The 16,166-nt window shown below is 48.4% G+C and overlaps 1 protein-coding gene across 3 annotated transcripts; it reads left to right on the top strand.

Moving 5' to 3' along the window:
• The first annotated feature begins 1,062 nt into the window (after positions 1 to 1,062).
• Positions 1,063 to 15,949, top strand: IL1RN (interleukin 1 receptor antagonist). 3 transcript variants are annotated; one of them, XM_084993165.1, is made up of 5 exons: positions 1,063 to 1,202; positions 10,210 to 10,261; positions 12,288 to 12,376; positions 13,402 to 13,514; positions 14,591 to 15,949. In XM_084993165.1, the coding sequence occupies exons 2-5, from the start codon at positions 10,248 to 10,250 to the stop codon at positions 14,804 to 14,806; spliced, it is 432 nt and encodes a 143-aa protein (XP_084849291.1). In that variant the 5' UTR covers positions 1,063 to 1,202; positions 10,210 to 10,247; the 3' UTR covers positions 14,807 to 15,949.
• The last annotated feature ends 217 nt before the right edge of the window (positions 15,950 to 16,166 follow it).

The following is a 16,166-nucleotide window of genomic DNA, read 5'->3' as shown; positions in this document are numbered from 1 at the left end:
CAGGTTTGATCCCTGGCCTCGTTCAGTGGGTTAAGGATCCCATGTTGCTGTGGCTGTGGCATATGCTGGCAGCTATAGCTCAAATTCAACCCCTAGCCCGGGAACTTCCATATGCTGCAGGTGTGGCCCTAAGAAGATGAAAATAAAATAAATTAAAATAAAATAAAAGTTAAATTAAATTAAAAATAAAATAAAATAATTTTTTTAAAGGAGGAGGTCTAGAACATAGAATCTTCCAGAGAAGATGGGAATGGGGTAACCGGTCTCGAGCATAGCATCACATCAGCAGCTGGGCATGCGGCTGCAGGGTAACTGAGGAGAGGACGGATACCCTGCTGCCCCCAAGCCATGCCCCAACCATACTGGCCTCAGTCCAACCATGATCATTCCTCCCAAGGGCCTTTATGCTTGCTTGTCCTCCCCCAGAACACTCTTCCCCTTCCTTAATCATTCAAGTGTCAGCTCAAATGTCACCTCAGGGAGGGTTCCTCTGACCACTTTTCCTAAAATCCACCCATTCTAGGCACCCTCCTTTTTTGGGTCCTGCCTGCAGCATGTGCAAGTTCTCTGGCCAGGGATCGAACCCGCGCTGCCAGGGATCTGCCTGAGCCACAGCAGTGACAACACCAGATCCTTAACCTGCTGTGTCACCAGGGAATTCTGAAAACCTCATGTTTTTTATTTCCCTCTGGCATTTACGGCCGTAGGAAGTTAGTTTGTTTACTTGTTTCTTGTCTGCCCTTCCTCCATTAGAACATCAGGGACATTCTGTGCCTGGAAAAGTACCTGGCGCCCAGGGTTAAGTCCACCCACCTTGTATGGATGAATGACTGCACGCAGATAGTTGGCGTTGGATGGGCACAAAAGTCCAGCCCCACTCATCTGGCTCCTCACATGTGACTTCCAGTTTTATGCAGATCAGAACCAGTTTGGCTTCTGTTAGCCTGAGTCACCTTTCCAGAAGCTGGGCTTGTCCACCTCCTTGGGGTGGCCAGCCCTGCATGGGTATGTGGGAGGGCAGGCTAGGGCTCCTCCTCTCCCCCTCCACAGGTCATCAGGAAGGAGGGGGCAGCTCTCCCGGGAAGAGTAGCACAGAAGTGGCCTGGCTATTCTTCCTTCCTGTGCCACCACTCAGTCTAGAGCCAGAAGCTGGAAGAGCTAGGAAGAACCTGTATTCTACCAGGCCCTCCTCATAGCTTTAGGTAAGCTCCTTCCACTCCTATTATTCCATCTGAAAAATGGTAATGAAAAGTATTTACTAAATACTTTCAGACTCTTGAAGAGCAGCCTTCAAGGGAAGTGTCAAGGGCATGGAGTACTGGGCCTGTCTGGTGCAGGCCAGTGTGCAGGCAACAGCGTCCATGGGGAGAACATGCAGATGTTTGGAGGCAGGGGCTGCAAGCTGGTGCGTGCTGGGGAAGCAGGTGAACAGAGGAAGCATGCCTGCAGTGAGAAAAATCATGGCGACCTCGGAGTCCATCGGTCATTTCCTACTGTTGATAGAGACTTGGAAGTTGGTGAAATGTTTCTGTAAAAAGAGAGAAAGAACAGCTTGAGCTCCATGAGAAATACTATAAGAATCTGGCACTCAGCCATAGATCTGCGGGGTAATAGGGAAGGGTAGAGACTGTGGAGAATTAGGGCCTGTCACTTGTCATTTCCAGCAGATGATTGCCCCATGGGCATGCAAGCCCCAGTGGCCAGAACCTCTCATGTTTCTAAAAGAATCAGATATTCTGATTTTGTGATGTGTAGTGTTCTAGTTAAGTGAAACAATAACATGAGCACACCAAATATTCAATCTAGGAGCCACTGGTTTGCAACCTCTGGTTAAGATATGTGGGGGAGTTCCTGCTGTGGCTCAGCGGGTTAAGAATCTGTCTGCAGTGGCTCGGGTTGCTATGGAGGAGTGAGTTCGATCCTCACCTCATGTAATGGGTTAAAGATCTGCTGGTGCTGCAGCTGCAGCTCAGATTTGATCTCTGGCTGGGGAACTTCCATATGCTGTGGGTGCAGACATTAAAAAAAAAAAAAAAGATATGTGTGGAACAGAGGAAAGATCTCAAGATTAGTGGTCTGAAGATCCAATTTCTAATTTTAAGTTGGCCTCTAATGGGTAAACTATTTCTCCTTTCTGAGTCTCACATTCCTCACTATCAAGAGGAAGCTGGCAAACTTGAGGTTTCAGTAGCACAGTAATAACTAGTACTCCCACAGTGCAACTACAAGCTGGGCATTATGCTGAAATACTGACTTGGTTTGTCTTATTTAATTCTCACAATAATCATATGAGGAAGGACTGTTATGGTTCACATTTTTCAGAAGAGGAAACAAGCTTAGCGAGGTTAAGTAATTTGCCCAAGGCCAGACAGCCAGTACAGGGGGAGGAGCTGGCTTTGACAGCAATCTCTCTCCAAACCACTGGATAGGCTCTAGGAGCACAGAGACCAAATGAGATCATGGAGGGAGAAATGCTTTGTAAACCACAGCAGTGATTCCAGGAGCAGCAAACCTTCCCCCTTCCCCTAGTGGGTGTAACAGTCTCCAGTGGGGTGTGTTAAACTGTTAGCCCGTGGTCTTATGTCTCTTTCAAATGTGTAAAGGAAGAAGAAGACAGGAACAAGACAGGGATATAATGTGAAGTCATCACTATACTTATAAAAGGCTCATCCAAAATATTAAACTGACACATAGTAGGTGCTAAATAAAGTGTATGACTTGAATTGGATTGAGATGAGGAGACAAGTGCATGTAAGTACAGTGAAGACACCACGTTTCCTTGGCAGAGGAACCACGTTGTCCATCTAAGACCAGGAGTATAGGTGGTACCACTGATACCAACCAGAGAACAGGGCTCTGAAAAGATAAAACCTAGAAATATTCATGGTTTGACAGAAGAGCTGGGAAAGTAAGGACAGAGACAAGGATGAAGATGGGGCCATCCTGTGTGTAGTCTGTGTTACCTTGGACAATGCATTTATCTCACTGGACCTGCTTCCTCTCTACACTGCTGACCTGAAGGGAAGGAGGAGGAAGAGGAGGAGGACGGGGAGACAATGATAATGAAAAAGTAGATCCTTTCTATTGACCTAAGTTTGATAGTAATTTTGAGCTACTAGAGTATCTTGATTACATAGTTGGAGGAAATTAAATATGAATGGCTTAAATAAATGTTAACTTGATCAGAATGAGAGAGATTGACCAATATTGTACCTGCTATAGTCTCTTCTCTTGAGTGGAAGACTTACTAAATTTTTCAGGTACTCTGGTATGCTTTTCCTTTTCTTTTCTTTTCTCTTTCTTTCTTTCTTTTTTTTTTTTTTTTTTGGCTTTTTAGGGCCACACCTATGGCATATGGCTGTTCCCAGGATAGGGGTCGAATCAAATTGGAGCTACAGCTGCCAGCCATGGCAACATAGGATTCAGGCCACATCTGCAACCTACACCACAGCTAATGGAAATGCTGGATCTTTAACCCACTGACCAAGGCCAGGGATCCAACCCCACATCCTCATGGTTACTAGTTGGATTCATTATCGCTAAGTCAAGACGGAAACTCCTGGTGTGTTTTTTCTGTCTATCCATCTAATACAATGGACAACATCTCTGCGACTAGGATAATCTGACAAGATACGACGATTGAATTATGCTTGCAATTTGCAGCACTAGCCACCAGATGGTGCCAGCACCTTTTAAGGGTTCACATGATAGGGCTGATTCCTGGGATGGAGGGGTTTCCCAGGATGCAGGACTTTTAGTTCTAAAACCAGGAGGATCTTGGAAAAACCAGGCAACTGGCCACCCTGGTCCATAACCAGGTAAAGCAGTTTCTCTTTAACCTATGTAAGGTTTTAGAATCATTCTTTCCTCACTAGTAGAAAACTTCCTAACATTTCCAAACAACTGTGGAATCCAACCTTGCTCTATAAGATGCAAGTTCAAAACAAAAGGAACAGCATAAGAACAATTATAATTCCTGTTTCTGTTAACTGAGCAATAAAGCAGAAAGGAAAAAATGTCAGCTGCCTCTCTGGCCGGACTGCAATGTGGGAAGGAATACAAGAACTGGGTTCAAATCCTGGCTTAGCCAGGATCTAGGGAAAGTGATTTAATCCTTCTGAGCCTCGATTATAAGTATATCCCCATCTCAAGAGAGTGGGTGTGAATATACTTGCTTTGCACAGGTATTATGAGGAATAAATAATATCTATATGAAAAAGTAGGACACGGGTGTTCTCGGTGGCTCAGTAGGTTAGGATCCAGCATTGTCACTGTGGCTCGGGTTCAGTCCCTGGCCTGGAAACTGCCACGTGTCGTGGGCACAGCCAACCCACCCCCAGAAAAATCCAAACAAGCAAAAGTTCTTCTGATTCCAAATGCCATGCCTTGTTCGTTTAAAAAAAGAAAGAAAGAAAGTAAGTAGAACACAGAGACCAAAACACTGCAGGCAAGAACTTTTGTTGCCTCCCCCAAGTTCTTATTCCTCCCCATCTCCTCCTGCCTGCAGAGAAACTGCCACAAAGCTTATCATCAAAGCCCAGAAGGCAAGAGCAAACATGCACCTCAGAAAACACAAGATCACTAGATAAATAATGACTTTCCATGCAGTTCCATATCAAACATAGCAACTGCTGGAACAAAGATCATCTTGGAAAACACCAAACCTCAGAAAGGATTCATAGTAAATTTATCATTTAAACTTGGGAGGATAGCAAGCTTCTGAGAAGCAGTCACTCATGGGTGACTTTATACACAATCTCTTGAACTTCATCAGCCAGAATGGGCAGAGATGCTGAGAACGCCTGTCTCTGAACCTGACCTGCTCTTTTAGGGAGCTTCTGATAAACTACAGGATTTAGTTAAAACTGACTTGGCTATCTGGCAGGGCTGGGTAGGTGAAAAAAAAGAGAAAACAGCAGATTATACTATGGGAGCTTGTATTTTTGTTTTTTCCTCCTCTTTGTATTAATATATTAACTCATCCCTTGGAGAGAGTAACTGGAGTCTTTGTGCCATTATCTTAGTAAAAATTGACAAAGTTTAGACAATGGCATTGCCTGTCTTGTGTTGTATGCACTGTGATACTCAAGCATTCAAGAATTGGCTGAAGATTCTAAATACGAGATTAAGCTATTACAACACAAGGTGCACACCTGTCCAACCAAAGCCAGAAGCTTTAATGTTTACCAAAGGTACTTCAGTGACAAGAAATGCATTTCCAGGAGGCACAGCTGAAAATATTTGTGCCAAGATTCATCAAGTTTCCTGATAAGCTGGATTTAGCTGTTGAGATTGTTTTTTGGCAAGGGAACAGCAACCTGTGGAGTGAGCCACTTGGGCTGAGGAGGAGGGAGACTGGAGTTGTGAAATGCGGGAATGATTTCTTTCTCCCAAAAGACTAGAGAGCAGTCATGTTTCCCTGTCCTTGAAGGATGTTGGAGGTAGCAAGAGTCCATCTTTTTCCAACTTCACATTCCGTAACATGGGTATCATGAAAGGTGTATTTACACCTGAGAGCAGAGGCTCTACATGGGAAATCTTTTTGGAGATTCAGCTGTCGACACCCACTGCCAAGATCAGGGTCACGCCTGATGTGACCTTTCAGGTTCGGTCACCCCAAAGCTCAGTCCAAGTCTGATCCCTCTGTCCCCTGTCCCCAGGATGATCGTAATAAAACAAATCTGACCATGTCGCCGTCTGATTCAATTTTCTTTTGGATAAATTCCCTGCTCGTTGGAGTGGAATTAAATGTCCTTCCTTTTCTGGCTCCTGCTCATATTTTCCATCACTCCTTTGGGCAGGCTCATGGTTCTCAGGGGTCGGAGGAGGATACAGTTTGCACTTTATGTGCCACTGAGAAGGAAGGGTCCCCGTAAACACTCCAGGTTTGGGCTGGGACCTTGGAGCATTAGGATTGAACAGAAAAGGAGAAGCCCTCACCATTCCCAAAGCCCAGTTCTGAAGCATTCCAAGCCCTGTTTGGGTGAAGTCACCTGGGGCTCCAGTGCCCCTGGCCTCAGTGCCCAGCAGGAACAGACGTGAACTGTCTCTGGATACCTACAATGTCATCCAGAGCCTTAGATGCCCCCCACATTGTTGGCTATATAGTGTCCAGCAGTCAATACAAAGTTATTGGGCAGAATTGTGGTTCAGCAGGCTAAGAATCCGACTAATATCCATGAGGATGTGGGTTCGAACCCTGCCCTTGCTCAGTGGGTTAAGGATCCAGTGCCGCTGCAAGCTGCAAAGTAAATAAGCAACGTGACTCGGGTCTGGCATTGTTGTGCCCGTGGCGTAGGTCAGCAGTTGCAGCTCTGATTAGACCCTTAGCCTGGAAACTTCCATATGCCATAGACGTGCCCCCCCCCCAAAGAAACAAACAAACAAACAAAAAACAAAGTAATCTAGCATATGCCAGACAGTCTGTGCACCAGAGGAAAAAAAGGCACTAGAAAGAGACCCAGGGGATTCAAATAATGGCATCAACAGGAACAGCCTTTGAAAGAAAGAACCATGAATGAAGAATAGGATCAGGGATTCACAAGACAAGACTGAAACTTTTGGCAGAGAACTAGAAACCATACCCAAAAAAAGGGAAGTAATGGGAATCCTAGGAACCGAAAGATGCCATTAACTGAAGTTAAGAAAGAGCTTCCCTCTATTGAATGCTTCCTATACGGCCAGACTGCACTGAACACTGCAGAGGCGTCAACGATGAAGGCTCACTGTGGGGTCCCCACAGAGCCTGTCCGTGTTACTCCTAGGACACGAATTCAGCCTGGCTGTCCAGTTTCCCTTTAAGTGGGTCTTAGTTGTTTCTCACGTCACCGATGTCTAGCAGGGCAGGGCTCAGCACGTGGAAGGCAGCAGGTACAGCTGTGACGTCTGGGGCTGGGGGAAAAGCACAGTGTGCTGACTGGAGAGGCAGAGCCCTCCTGGTGGTGTGGTCAGGAACCTTCATTCAGGAAGTGGAGTGAAGGGCCAAGCATACGTTTAGTCAGAGGCACCCCGTGGGTGGGCAGGAGTCACAGGGACACAGACAACTTCGATGAGACAGAACCAGGGGTGGGATTGTGGCCAGACACATGAGGAAAGGGCCTCCCCACTCACTCACATCCTCCCCGGCACCCCAGGAGTGAAAGCCTCTCCTTTTGGAGTCAAGCAGGCTTGCAGAGCAGGTTGGCTGGGGGACTGGGCGTTGTGACTGACCCCACCCAATTTACCTGGAGTGATGGAGCAGACTTGATAGCTCCCAATTATTTGAGCAGTTCTTAGAGCGAAGGTCTGGGATCAGTACCACGTGTGCAGTGTCACCCACCATCCTCGTAGCAATCCGTCAGCCCCATCGAATGGCTGATGAAACTGAGACCCAGAGAGTTCTGGCACATTGCCTGGGTGGCCCAGCTCTTAGTGAGGTTGGAGGATGCAGCCAGGTAGGCTTGGTTCCAGAGACTGTCCGCAGGGACTCCTGCGCCTACGCCCAGAAAGGCCTGCTGGGACACTTTTGGGGACACAAAGAGAAAGGGCACAGGTGTAGGATATGGGGGTGGGTGAGGAGATGGGGATCCAGGGCCTCTGCTCTCAAGGAGAAAGCTGTCTCTTTGAATTTGTGTTGGGAACAGAGAGGACTGTCTACCCAGGCCCCACAGCCAGGATGGTGCCCTCTGTCTCACTTGAGCAAGTCAGTGCCCTTTAATCTTTACCAACAATATATTTTTTTAAGGACCACATCCATGGCATATGGAGGTTCCTAGGCTAGGGGTCAAACTGGAGCTGCAGCTGCCAGCCTACACCACAGCCACAGCAACTCGGGATCCGAGCCATGTCTGTGATCTACACCACAGCTCATGGCAATGCTGGATCCTTAACCCTCTGAAAGAGGCCAGGGATCAAACCTGCATCCTTACAGATACTAGTCGGGTTGGTTACCGCTGAGCCACAATGGGAACTTCAAGCACAATTTTTAAGGATGCTGAATTAACAAAGGAGAAGGACTTCAGAATTAGCCTAAGAAAGACAAGAAGGTGAGAACTTATCCCAGTGAGGAGCTAGTTGCCTTCCCTTACAGCAGGTGTAATGACCAAGTTAGGGACCTGGTGACTCATAAGTGTACCAGAAACTCAATTCAGCAAAATACTGGAAGTGGCCAATAACCCAGCAGGTTCATATGCATCATCTCCTTCAGCCAGACCCCACACAAACAAACAAAACCAAACAACTCCCACCCCATTCCCCCCCGCAAAAGTAGACCTTATTTCTTGCACACATTTCAAAGGTGACTAGGATCCCTCAAGTTCTCATGGTTGGTGAAAAAAGAGCAAGGAATGTGCCTGCGTGCTGTTTTGACTCTCTTAGGGAGGTGATAAAATTTTTGCAGAAAGGTTCCAGTTGCTCTGAAAGAGGAGCTTTTTGCGGGGGAGGAAGGAGTGGACCGGACGGGAGGTTTGGGTAGGAAATGTTTTAAAATTTGGCTATGATGATGGTTGAACAACCATCACCGTTCATTGACTATAATAAAATACATTGAATTGTTAAAAAAGACATGAGACATTCATTTACAAACTTCATCTTTAAAAGAAATGTTTTTATCGAGGTATAACTGACATATGAGTTTATGTGAGTTTCAGATGTACAGCATAATGATTTGCCCCGCAGCATACGTAGCTATACCTTTTTCTAATTTTTTTTTTTTTTTTAGCTTGTAGTGAGATCTACTCTCTCAGCAACTTTCCAATACACCGTGTAGTCTTCTGCTTTGAAAGTTTTCAATCCTCGTTTGGACACAGCCTCTGATTGGCAGGCTGGCAATAAAGTCAGACCCCTAAAGGTCTGCTCCTAGAAGAGGATGGGAATCAGGGGACCTGGATTTCTGGCTGTACCTTTGACATGGATGAGCTGTGTGACCTGGGGCAGATGCCCTCCCCTCTCTGGGCCTTTCTGGGTCTTCTTCAGAAGACTTGACTGATGGAGGTTGGATGATGCTGAGGGCTCAGCCAGGTCTCAAACACTACAGTCTACACTTCTGCGCTCATGTTACATCCTCCTACCAGAGACTGTGTAGGATCCACTTCAAGTCTTTTCTGTCCATAAATAGGAATAGACTTACCTTTTGTAGGGAGCAGAGAAGTTACTGTTTCTCAGTGCCCACTAGGAGCCACAAATCTTAGCTTCCAACCCGTCTTCCTCCCTCCCTCACTTCCTTCCATCTTTCTTTCCTTCCTTCCTTTCTTCCTTCTCTCCCTGTACCTATGAGGATAGCATAATCAACCTCATTCTGAGCATAAGGAGGGAGAAACAGAGGCTAAAGTAAGAGACTTGCTTCAGGTCACACAGCACCTGGTAGAGCTGGATTTTGGATTTATTTCTGTCCCAGGGCTGAGTTCACCCCATTTCCCCAAGACTGTAACTTCCAAGATGTCAAGAACAAGATGAGCATTGGTTTTGAAGCCCCCTCAGGAAGTTTACTCCAGAGCAGGAGTCAGAAACCTCCAGGCCCCATCTGGCCACCACCTGTTTTTGTAAATAAAGTTGTATTGGAACACAATTCACTCGTTGGGTTACAGATTGTCCACGGCTGCTTAGAAGCTAAAATAGCCAGGTTGCCTCATGGTGACGAATGGCCCCACAAATCCTAAAATGTTTACTATCTGGTCCTTGACAGAGCATTTGCCAGTCCCAGGTCCAGAGTCCAGTGAGGCTGGCCCTTCTTCAGTGAACACAAAGTGGCCTGAGCCTGTCACATGAGCTGGGTGCTCCGCCACTTGGCTTATTAAGAAAGGGAAGCATTTCTACTCAAATCTGCTTTTTAAAAGTCTCAGAATACCTGGGGGGCAGATAAGGGGGTTTGGTTTGGTTTTCATTGAGCTCTTCTTCCCAGGAACTTGGTGAAGGGGAAACAGAAATCTCAATTTTGGGGAAATTGCATAGAGGAAAAGGGGAGGGAAGGGGTTACAACATCCTATTGCGACACTCGGCAGGGTTGAAAGTGACAACAGCAAGGTTTCTCTTTTTTGGAAATGTGAGGGCGTTTCCGCTTCTCACAGGGGGACAGGGTGCAACAGCCTGGCCTGGTGAGTGACTATTTTCTTTATAAGCCGCTCCTCCGGGTCCGAAATGGCAGTGTCCTGTTGTTGCATGGTCACAAGATGGAAGTTAGCAGGTATCTGTGCAGTTACCTAATCTCTTTCCTCCTTTTCCTGTTCCACTCAGAGACTGCCTGCCACCCCTTGGGAAAGAGACCTTGCAGGATGCAAGCCTTCAGGTAAGGCTGCCCCCCAAAGAGTTGGGCCTGGACAGATGGGACGTGGAGACGGGCCACAGTTGGCTGGGGCTGCCAGGTTCTGTGGGGCCTGAAAACTGGGTTTGGGCTAGAAAAGTATTTGAAATTTGAGTTAAGGGGCTGCTTCATCCCTGGTCCTCAGGGCTGGTATTTCAAAATAGCCCAGATGTGCAAAGCTTGGCTGAAGAGAGAGCCAAAACTTTCCCAGAGAGCCTGGCCACCTAGTGAGTGACAGACACGTGGTCAGGGGCCATGCTGGGGTTTGAGCCTGGCAGAGCATGCCCGGCAAAAGAAGCAGAGAGTGGTGCCGTGAGAAGGGCACTGCCCAGAGTTCTAGACTGATTGTGAACAACTGCTTGTCGGTGTTGACACATTGGAGGATCCAGCTCCCCAGGAGCCTCAGTTTGCCCATCTGTGACACGGGGTTAGTGCTAATGTGCCTGCCTTACAGGGTGGTAGTGAAGGTCAAAGGATAATAGTGTGACCGTAGTTTGTGAGCAGTAAAGCGCCTGAAAACCACTACCATCTCTTTAAAAGTTGGGTCCAGGACTGTGTGAAGATGTCCTCATCCTCGCTGTAAAAGTAGGAGGCTGTGATGCTGATAAAAACAGAGTGCTGTCTCAATGGGGCCTCTGGGCGGACATATCCCAGGATTTGTGTTGCAGAAAACTCCCTACCCTTCCCAGACGTGGGAACTATGCCACACGGAGGTTGCCTCTGCCTCTTCCTAAGATGCTCCTAGAAGCTTCTAGCTTGTTAGGGATGTTTAATTCCCTTGGACGGGATTAAACACATCCAGGAACAACGAAGAGTCACGGAAGGTCAAATGCTCACTTGAGCCAAGAACATTACATTTGCCTGACCTCCTTTCATGAAGCTCACAGGCACCTCAAAGCCACCTGCTGAGGTGGGCGTTGTTAGACCCCTTTCAGAGGTCAGGAGAAAAGGTCCAAGGTCATGTTGATGGGCATCAGGGAACAGAGGGTGCACATCCTGGCTGGGGCTCTGCTTATCACCTATCACAGCTGCCAGCCCTGCTCTCACCTGAAATGGGCTCTTCCCCAAGAAGAAAAGACTGAGAGCCAGAAACAAGCCATGGGGTGAGCCGGACAGGGAGCTGGCTTATGCCTGGGCACAGTGACCCCTGCCAGACCCAGAGGAAGACACTGGCTGATGGCGGACAGGCTCTGTGGACAGACCTTCACGGTCTAAGGATTGCAGCAAGTTAGCTCCAAGAGGCTCTGACCCTTGAAACTTCTAACTCTGTGTTGTGGAGTCCTCAAATCTCAAATGACTCTTTAAATTTAAATTTAGAAAAACAAAAGAGGGAGTTCCCATCATGGCTCAGTGGTTAACTAATCTAACTAGGAACCATGAGGTTGCGGGTTCAATCCCTGCCCTTGCTCAGTGGGTTAAGGATCCTGCGTTGCCGTGAGCTGTGGTGTAGGTTGCAGACGTGGTTCGGATCCCGTGTTGCTGTGGCTCTGGGGTAGGCCAGCGGCTACAGCTCTGATTAGACCCCTAGCCTGGGAACCTCCATATGCTGTGGGAGCGACCGTAGAAAAGGCAAAAAGACCAAAAAAAAAAGAAGAATATTGAAGACTCGATCCTCAGTTGTACCACATTTTAAGAACTCTATAGCCACCTGTGGCTGGTGGCCTCCATATTGGACAGGGCAGACACAGAACATTTCTGCACCCAGGAAGTTCTGTGGATGGTGCTTCTCTAGAGTCTGCTTTATTAAAGTAGAAGAGGGCTGCCCTGGGAATCTGAGAATGAGGAGCAAGGCGAGGAGAAACATGCAAGGCGGGTTCATGGCTCACCAGCTGTAGGAGTTGAGCCAGCGTCAACCTCGGACTCCATATCCATGCTTGGGTGTACTCCATTCCACACTCCAGCAGAAAGTTGGACGCAGATTTGGGGAACTCTGGGGAACACCGGAAAGGGCTGAATGTGGGGCTGGGCATACAGTGGCTATCCACTACAGCTGGCTCCTTCTGCCTTTCAGAATCTGGGATGTCAACCAGAAGACTTTCTACCTGAGGAATAACCAATTAGTTGCTGGATACTTGCAAGGACCAAATACTAAACTGGAAGGTGAGTGGCTACCAGGAAGGCTGATGCCATGTGGGCACTGGGCCACTTTGCAGCACTGTGCACTGACCCTGGGGAATTTAGGTGCCATGCCCTAATCCCTGTTGGTTCTTTGTGGCTGAGTTTGAGGCTGGAGAGGCCTGGCCACTGAAGGACACTTCTTGTATCCTTGGGCGCCACCACCTACAGGCACCATGGGCCCATGGCCATAGCTGAGAGGGGCAGGACCCAGAGGGCAAAATCAGCCTTTTCTTTCCTCCCTCACCTAAGAAGCCCCTGTGTTCCTGTGTGTTCAAACTCTAATTCCCACTCAAAAGTAATACACCATAAATTATGTCCCTTAACACCGCATTTAGTCAAGTTCTGGATCCATGTCCAGCTGGATGAACTTGGACAAGGTTCATCCACTCCATTCTTTAGTTTTCCCCTAAGGAAAAGAAGGGAAATTGGATGTGGGGTTCTTTCAGCCCTAGCCTTCCAGGATGTTTTCAATGGCCCCATTGCCTGGCTTGGTTTTATAGAATGGCTTTATCCCCATCCCCCTGGACTCTGCCCACCTCCCTCAAAGGGTGTTAGACCCCACCTGTCCTTCTGATAACTCTCCTAAGGAGGATTCTACAGCACAGAGAGGCTGATGTTTTCACTCTCCCATGAGGGCATGGAGAACACTGCGGGGAAGAGGTGGGTTCAAAGTCACCCCAGTTTCTGTGGACCAAGCCCTGTAGCCCCACTCATAATCTTTTGTGCTGTTTTCCCAATGCATGAGCAGCACACCTGTTGACAGGAAAGGAAGAAATTACCTGGAGCAGCATCTAGGTTCATTGGTCCTTGAGGAGTAGCTAGATGGAGTGCTTGGTTGGACCTTCTGTTTAGATGCAGACCGGGAAGACGGGGCCTTGCTGTCCCTCGGACTTTGGGGTTTTAGGGGGATAGGAAAAAAACTTCATGGAGAGTCCAGGTTGCTCTCTCTTCACCATCTCTGCCTCCTCTTCTCAACAATCTGAAGTTCCCCCCTTGTCCTTCCCCAGAGAAGATAGATGTGGTGCCTGTTGAGCCTCATTTTGTGTTCCTGGGGATCCATGGAGGGAAGCTGTGCCTGTCCTGTGTCAAGTCTGGTGATGAGATGAAGCTCCAGTTGGAGGTAAGGACCTTCTTCAGGTAACAACCATTCCAAACCCTGTGGCTAAAACGACCACAATGTGCTCACGATTCTGTAGGTTGACCAGAATCAGATGGGAAGTTCTGTGTTACATGGTGTAGATGGGGTGCCTCCTGCAGCCACATTCAGCAGAGGACTTGGCTGTTGCTGGGTCTCATCCTCCAGGCTCTCTTGAACTTCCTTACAACACGGCTGCTGGCTTCCAAGAGTGACCACTCCAAAAAGACAAACCTCAACGGGCAAGTGCTTATTAAACTTCTGCCTGCATCACACTGCTGATGTCTCATTGGCCAAAGCCAGTCACGTGACTAAGTCTAGACTCAGTGAGAGAGGGGACTACCAGAGTGTGAACATGGTTCCTTTGGGGACCTCAATCTCTCAATGCCACCCCCTTGCTCAAAGGCCCCCAGCCCACTTGGACTTGCCCTCTTCCATTAAAGCCAACCTTCAGGACTTTTCTCTTCCAACACATATCTACTCAAACCCACAGTCCACATCCCATCCCAGGCCATGTCTTCCTTGGACCCAGGCATGGGCTGCCAGCCCTGGGAAAGGATAGCTTTGTATCAGGATATTGTTGGACAAAATCTTAACCCAAATGTGAGTGGCCATGACTGTGGCCTTTTCCCTTACGTCCACTAGTGGATAGGCACATTTTTGGAGAGTCCCTGCCTGTGTGGACTAGGAATGACCAGGATATGGTGTGTAACACGTCACATGGACTCAACACCCTTCCCAGCTTCTCAGACATGCAGACATAACAGGGTCCAGCCTCCACCGGCCTTGCCCTCTGCTGATAGTGCTATGTATTTGCCAAATGTACTGACCCAGGGCTGGAGGGGCAAGACTTCTTCAAATCAAGAAGACCAAATCTATGAGACCAAGACAGTCTCTTTGTGTCACAGCTGTCCTAAGTGACCCGGGGTTCATGGTGTCCTGCAGAGGCTCTAGGCCACCGTTTCTCCGGCACTGGGCAGCCAGAGGTCCATGTTCTGGGGGCATGGGATGCAAGGGCCCCTCAGCTCCGCCACCCTCACCTGCTCCCCCTTGTCCTCCAGCCAGTTAACATCACAGACCTGAGAAAGAACAGCGAGCAGGACAAGCGCTTCACCTTCATCCGCTCCGACAGTGGCCCCACCACCAGCTTTGAGTCAGCCGCCTGTCCTGGCTGGTTCCTCTGCACTGCACTAGAGGCAGACCAGCCTGTCGGCCTCACCAACACGCCCAAAGCAGCCGTCAAGGTCACCAAGTTCTACTTCCAGCAGGACCAGTAATGCTGCCCAGCCTCCCTGCCCCTGTTCCCCAGGTCCTTGACATCAGAGATGCCTCTCCACCCTGCCTGGGGCCTTCTGGGGCTCAGCAGGGTGGCCTTGACCCAGAACTCTCAGGAGGGGATACAAGGCCCTGGGAAGGACTCTGACTTCAGCCTCCTCCACTCACCCAGCCTCCATGCTGCCTCCACAGAGGTCTATCTAAAGTACAAATGGAACCACAGCCCTGCTCAGAGCCCCCAGTGTCGCCTGTGCCTTCATGGTAAAGCCCAGGCCCCGTGGCCAGCCTGGACCCCCTCTGCTATCCTCTCCCAAGCCCTTCCTCCTCCCTCACTCCACCTTCCAGGCTCCAGATCCCTCAGGCTGACCTGCCCCCAAGGAGCTACCATTCCTCCTTATGCAAACAGTGCTGCTTCATTGGCAAGATTTTTAGGGTCTGTGGCAAAATGGAAAATAAGGATTTCCTAATTTTTTTTTAATTAATCCAACTTTAAAAGAGAGTTCTTTATTTGGAGATGATGTCCTTTCTGGAAGAGGGTGATAGATTAAGATATTCCTGAGTTTAGAAAATGATGGTAACAGGAAGTGGTAGCTTTCCCTTTTTTCTGGCTTATTTTGTGATGCCCTAATCTGCAAAAATGAAAAGTTGGAGGACTTTAGGTTGATCTCCTGTTTTGTTGGTTTTTTTTTTTCTTTCTGAAATGTTGCTGGAAGTCTAGACTTCCTTGCCCGGGCCGTGAGCATCTTCTCCACTCCAGACTTCTTGTAGCTGCCAGTAGTGCTGTCCTCTCCCCCACTCTCCCATCCAAAGACCCCCAGCTCCCAAGGCACAGCACCAATGTGGCTTCTCCTGACCTCCTGGGAGGAAAGAATCATTCCTTGACCATTTTAGCATTTCTAGCACTCTGAGACTTGTCTGGAAAATGTCGTGCCTCTATCTCTCCCCATCTTCCTGCAAGCCCCTAAGAGCAGGGAGTGTGACCTATGACCCCATGCCTACCCTCCATGTCTCAGGTCTCCGCAGGGCCATGCACTTGGCATGGCCCTCAGCAGGTGCTCAGTGAACATATGTTGTATATGTTGAGTGGAAAGTTTCCCACTCCCTGTGACTTAAGCTCTATTTTACAATAAAACCTTGAAAACTCATCTATTTTGCTGGCTGTATTTGTGGCCTTGCTGGGCTTGGTGCAAAGACTGCTGAGAAATGGTGAGGTACACCTGCCTTTTAAGCCCTGGGGTCTGGCCTGACTGTCTCTCCTCTGAGTCCCTCCCTCCTGGGTCCTCACTCTCCTTGGATAGCAGGAGAGAAAAACTCCCTGCCAAAAATGTGTCCACAGTAGCCCCCAACTGGAAACAGCACAAA

Source organism: Sus scrofa, chromosome 14 (genome assembly GCF_054392235.1).
Source record: "Sus scrofa isolate SSC_HxYL_T2T_F1_AM1 chromosome 14, Sscrofa_HxYL_maternal_Yorkshire_Landrace_v2.0, whole genome shotgun sequence".
NCBI classification, from domain to species: domain Eukaryota; kingdom Metazoa; phylum Chordata; class Mammalia; order Artiodactyla; family Suidae; genus Sus; species Sus scrofa.
This window is presented reverse-complemented; position numbering and strand designations above follow the sequence as displayed.